The sequence below is a fragment of the Microcaecilia unicolor genome, chromosome 1, assembly GCF_901765095.1.
Source record: "Microcaecilia unicolor chromosome 1, aMicUni1.1, whole genome shotgun sequence".
Lineage (NCBI taxonomy): Eukaryota > Metazoa > Chordata > Amphibia > Gymnophiona > Siphonopidae > Microcaecilia > Microcaecilia unicolor.
The window spans coordinates 638,887,073-638,893,260 of NC_044031.1; the positions used below are offsets into that span (position 1 = coordinate 638,887,073).

General features: G+C 45.6%; 1 protein-coding gene across 1 annotated transcript; it reads right to left on the bottom strand.

The window, feature by feature from the left end:
- Positions 1-3,888: 3,888 nt before the first annotated feature.
- Positions 3,889-4,836, bottom strand: LOC115481994 (olfactory receptor 1020-like). The gene has a single exon (XM_030221518.1). It carries the CDS (start codon positions 4,822-4,824, stop codon positions 3,889-3,891), a length of 936 nt encoding a protein of 311 aa, XP_030077378.1. The 5' UTR covers positions 4,825-4,836.
- Between the last annotated feature and the right edge of the window lie 1,352 nt (positions 4,837-6,188).

Here is a 6,188-nt window from a genome sequence, read left to right on the forward strand (position 1 = left end):
CAGGAAGGGGGCGGGGTTACAAGATGGCTGGCTTCACCTTATTATGAAAAAAAAAAGGCCTGCTCGAACGAGCATTTCACCGGCTGGACTTGGTCCATGTATTTTTAGGACCAAGTCCCAAAAAAGAGCCCCAACTGACTAGATGACCACCGGAGGGAAGCGGGGATCACCTCCCCTTACTCCCCCAGTGGTCACCAACCCCCTCCCACACACAAAAAAAAATTAAAACATTTTTTGCCAGCCTGTATGCCAGCTTCAAATGTAATACCCAGCTCCCTGACAGCAGTATGCAGGTCCCTGGAGCAGTTTTTAGTGGGTGCACTGCACTTCAGGCAGGTGGACCCAGGCCCATCCCCCCCTACCTGTTACACTTGTGGTGGTTAATGTTGAGCCCTCCAAAACCTCCCAAAACCCACTGTACCAACATGTACGTGCTCCCCTTCACCCCTTAGGGCTATGGTAATGGTGTAGACTTATGGGCAGTGGGATTTGGGGGGCTCAGCATACAAGGGAAGGGCGCTATGCACCTGGAAGCTAATTTTGTTTTTGTTTTTTAAGAGATTTTAAAGTGCCCCCTAGGGTGCCCAGTTGGTGTCCTGGCATATCAGGGGGGCCAGTGCACTACAAATGCTGGCTCCTCTCACGGCCAAATGCCTTGCATTTCGCCGGGTTTGAGATGGCCGGGTTCGGTTTCCATTATGGCTGAAAATTGGAGCCGGCCATCTTATCTAAACCGGTGATCCACCGGCGATCCTGTTCCAAATCCGGCGAGCGATTTGGCTAGCACCAAGCGTATTTCGAAAATACACTTGGCTCTGCTCGCGGAGCCGGCCCCGAAGATGGCCGGCCATCGATTTGGTCGGCGCCGTTCGATTATGCCCCTCCATATGAACTACTGAAGCTGCATACAAATTCAGCCACATGTAAGGAGGCTGACTTTCAGAGAATATGGTAAAGGTGGTTAGCTTAGCGGGGTTTAAAAAAGGTTTGGATGGCTTCTTAATCGAAAAGTCCATAGACCATTATTAAAATGGACTTGGGGAAAATCCACTGCTTATTTCTGGGATAAGCAGCATAAAATGTTTTGAACTTTTTGGGGATCTTGCCAGGTATTTGTGACCTGGATTGGCCACTGTTGGAAACAGGATGCTGGGCTTGATGGACCTTTAGTCTGTCCCAGTGAGGCAACACTTATGTACTTAGTGGCAGTGCGGGGAGAGAAAGGTATAAAAACTGATTTTGTGGTTTCTGATTTTGTCTGAAAAGAAATGTTCATTAGAATCGGAAGTGAGCGAACTGAAATGCAGCAGGATGTATGATCACTTGCTGGGTATGATAGAAGCTCTGTTTGGAGGTATTCAGCACAATTGGTGCAAATACATCTAAGAAGCAACTGCAGTGAAAAAAGAAAAGGGCCCAATATTCAGCCGGCAGGAGGCAGCCTGCATAAGTGCTGTGCTCAGTGCTGACCCTGGATATTCAATGCTGGGCTGTTTCCGGTGACTGGTGTTGAATATCTGGGGGGTTTTGGGCCAGTTTAATTTAACCAGCTATGTGAATATTCAGCACTGGCCAGTTAAGTTAGTACTGGGCAAAGTATTTATGTGGCCCGATTTGCCTGGATAGCCGGCTAGCCATTAACCGTGAATATTCAGTGGAGATAACCAGCTATTTCCCATTGAATATTGGTGGTTAGCCAGCTAAACACTATTTAACCAGCCAGGTCGTTCCTGGCTGGTTAAATAGCACTGAATATTGGGGGGGGGGGGGGGGGGGGGGGGGGGGAGGGAGGAGAGAACAGAGGACCAACAGAGCAATTATTGACAGAGAAAGAACGGACAGAAATTAAAACTCTGGAATACCAGAAGAGAGAGATGAAAACATAAAGGCAAAGTTGCAAAGAAGAACTTGAAATATGCCAAAAAGTGAGAACTGAACCCATCATGAACAACATACACAAGTGCTTAGAAAGCAGAGAAATTGAGTGACAGATGGGGGAAATGGAGTCCCTGGAAATGAGTCTGTGCACCATGTGCTCCACTGGAGTGAGGACCAGAGGGTCCATATCCAGCAGCATGTCTCCAGCCTTACGCTTCAGATCCCTCTTCAGCTGGCTCCTTTTTTTTGGTAGTCCTCCACATCTCCATTTGTGTGGTAGAGCGCATTTACCTTGGGCATATGGCCTCTCATTCCCAGGATGGAGTTTGGCAATGTTCAGCATCCTGTACCTGAATCCTTGCCCTGGTCCTCATGTTCAGTAGACCCTGAGGCCGGGGCCCTTGGCCTAGCTGTTGGATTTCCTAAAGCTGCTGCTGAGGGCCACACAGGATCAGCTTGTTTTCCACCTACCATTTGTGGTAGTAGTCCCTCTGGGGGCCTCACCAGTCCCAGTGGGAGGGTCATGTGCCTGCTGGGGGGGGGGGGGGTAGTGCACTGGACAAGGCCTCAGTGTGGCCACTGTGCCTATACTATTCCCCTTCCCTCTGTTGGAGGTAAACTGCATAAGTGCCACGATCAGCACTGACAAAGGATATTCAATGCTGAGCCTTTTCTGTTGATTGGCCCTGAATATCTGACTTTTTTTTTTGGTCAGCTCAAACTTAACTAGCTATGCGAATATTCAGCATTGGCCAGTACAAGATAGGACTGCTATTTAAGCAGTCCAATTTGGCTGCTAAACTTAGCCATCCAGCACTTGAATATTTGCGGATAGACAGCTAACTGGCTACATCCTACTGAATATTAGTGCTTAGCCAACTAAATGCTATTTAACCGGCCATGAGCTATTCCTGGCCAGTTAAATAGTGGTGAATATTGGCTGGAGAGTAAGCTCTAGTCTGTGCGATGGCAAGCAAGATGTGCTGGTTTGTACCTGACTGGTCACTGTTGTGAGACACATGTACAACAGTTCCTTTCCCTCCTCATGTATGTATCCCCCATATATCTGTATATAGTTTGTTCCTTCCCTCACCTCTAATTTCATAAGTCGTTTAAATATGAAAATATGTAGATAGGAAGCAGCTGTTTGCACATCTTTCAAATCCCTCAGCCATGCTGGTTGAGGGCATGGCAGCATGCTGAACAGAAAGTCTAGTCTGAGCACTACCTTGGCACACCTACTGGTTGGTACCAGACTGGTGGCTAGTGTGAGACAATACACCTTTACTTGGATTAGCTGTATGAAGTCTGCCAAATGGGTGTGGAAATGGGTATATGGGGCTGGGCTCCTGCTGCAAGCTGTTAGGTACAGACAGGGAAATGGTTAAAGTAGACCAAATGTGGCCTTTATCAGTAGCTGCTGTCCCCCTCCTAGTGGCAGCAGTGCAAATGTATACCTATCATCTTTGTGAAATGACATCTGTGACGGGAACTTGGTTCCAGGATCCAGCATGGAGCTGGACTTGGGGCTCAGAATGCTAATTTTCCACCAGTGCTTATGTCACATACCATCCAGCCCCATTAATCCCAGTTGTTCCACAGACCAGATATTTGTGGGCAGGATTATGCACAGATTGTGAACCCCCAGGGGACAGATGGCTACAGAGGGCAATGGTGATGCAGGTGGGCAGTCAGCCCTATACTGTGACCCACGATGCTGTTTATTTGAACAACTTTGTTTTCTCATGTCCAGGTAACTGTAGCTAAACAAGGGGATAATCACATTGGCCATTTCAGCTGGACACCCTCTCCCAAATCCCCAGAGGGGGGGCTTTTCCTAAGACATTAAGCAGGTCCTGGGGGCACTTAGATGGTGAGGAGATGGGTAAGGAATATGTCTGAGAGAGATGTGCAGGCAATGTTGCCAGTAGCTGCACATCTCTCTCAGGCAGATTCCTTGCTCATCTCCTCACCACTTGAGTGCCCAGGGCACCCCCAGAAATGATTTTCCTAAAAGAAGACATGCCTGTAAATGATTTTCCTAACAGCAGCTTTGACTTCCTGGTTTCTCAGGCTGTAGATCAGAGGATTTAACATAGGAATTACCACTGTGTAGAATACAGAGACAATCCTATCCTGCTCCAAGGAATAACTTGAAGTGGGTCTTAAATACATGAAGAGGACTGTCCCATAGAACAAAGTGACACTGGTTAAATGGGAGGCGCAGGTGGAGAAGGCTTTGCGTCTTCCCTCTTTAGAGCGCATTCTCAGGATGGTAAAGAAGATGGAAATATAGGATACAAGTATTACCAAAATTGAGGAAAAAGTTACAGAGGCAACAAAAAAAGGAAGCACAACCTCATTGATGTGTGTGTCCGTGCAAGAAAGTTTCAGCAGTGGGAGGAAATCACAGAAGAAATGGTTAATCTCATTGGAACTGCAGAAGGATAATCGGAAGGTTGTACCCGTCTGTATGAGGGAATACAAAAAGCTTGTAAAGTAACAAAAGATCACCAGCTGGGTGCAGAGTCTTCTGGTCATAATGACTGGATACAGCAATGGGTTACTTATTGCCACATATCGATCGTATGCCATCGCCGCCAGGATAAAATTGTCTGTGCAGGCAAATGCAACAAAAAAATACAACTGTGCTGCACAACCCAAGTATGAAATAGTTCTTTTCTCAGACAGAAAGTTGACTAATGTTTTTGGAGTAATGGTAGAAGAACAACCTAGATCAACAAAGGCCAAGTGACTGAGAAAAAAGTACATAGGGGTGTGAAGGCGAGGGTCCAGGTGAATCAGTAGGAGGATGCCTAGATTTCCAAGAAGGGTCACCAAATACATTCCTAAAAATACCACAAATAGCAAAGTCTTTAGGTATGAAACATTAGTGAATCCCAGGAGAAGAAACACAGTTATCGAAGTTTGATTTAGCTCGGTCATTTCCTTATTTTGATGTGAACTGGAAAAAAAGAAAGAAAAGAATGACGAATCTATTTAAAAAGAATCATTTATGGTATTTGTTTAAGTTAGGGTTAGATACTATATATTCAAAGGCAGTATGATTTTTTTTAATATATCGCCTGTAAGCCATTAAGTGGTGTGCATTCAGGTACAAGTAGGTATTTACCACAGGTTCCAAGTTATGCAATGGGGCCTAGTTACTAGTGACACATGCTAAAACAGAAGCTCTTTAGTTTATCTAGCCCTTAGCGTTGTCTGCGGTGATTACCTGTATAGCAAATTCATTACTCTTCCCTTCGTATATATACAAGCCTCATGTATATTTTCACCAACCCTTACTGGTGATAGAATTAAGAGCATGTATTGGTTTTATCAGATGTCCCCAAATTTAGAGGTCTTTTGCGGAGAGACTTTTTTTTTTTTTCAGTTCAAAATTTGTATCAAATGCAGAGTCATGTTGGAGGCGTAGCGAAGGTGGGACTTGAGCGCCTAACACTTAGACGTCCTTCATCCATAATCTTTAAAAAAAAAACACAGGTCGTCCCTGACGAGCACTTGCATGTTTTCACCCGGGTCTCTCTCTGTCTCAACTCAAGTTCAACACGTGCAGGAGATTTGCTCAAGTTGTATGTAGTGAGTCTTCCAGGCACTGCCAGACCTTGGCATCCACAGAAGAGAACTGCACAGAGGTGAGCTCAGCTGACTACTTTTATTTTTTATATGTGTATAGGCAGTTTATTTCTCTCATGGTGGGAACTGGCTGTTTGTGAGCTGTTTTACTGCAGCTAAAGCATTAGCATACCCACTTGATTATTTTGTTGAGGGCATTGTGCTGTTTGGGTGACCAATAATTCTCTCTATTTTTGTGTGGAAAAACTTAGTTTGTTTTATGTATTTATTGCCCTTTTTCTAAGATTCAGTATATTAATGAGTGAAGAAATATTTTCTCTGATTCATTTTAAATGTATTTCTCTGCATTGTGTGCCCCCTGTCTACTCCACTCAGTACTTTATACTTCCTTTTTTATGGGGATGGGCAGGGATGGAGGAGATCACTCACGGGGACGGGCGGGGATGGAGGAGATTACTCAAGGGGATGGGTTAGATTCTTGCAGGGATGGGTTTGATTCTGGCGGGGATGGGCGGAGATGGGTCGCATTTCTGTCCCCGTGCAACTCTCTAATTTTATTTTTGTTACATTTGTACCCCGTGCTTTCCCACTCATGGCTCAATGCGGCTTACATGGGGCAATGGAGGGTTAAGTGACTTGCCCAGAGTCACAAGGAGCTGCCTGTGCCTGAAGTGGGAATTGAACTCAGTTCCTCAGTTCCCCAGGACCAAAGT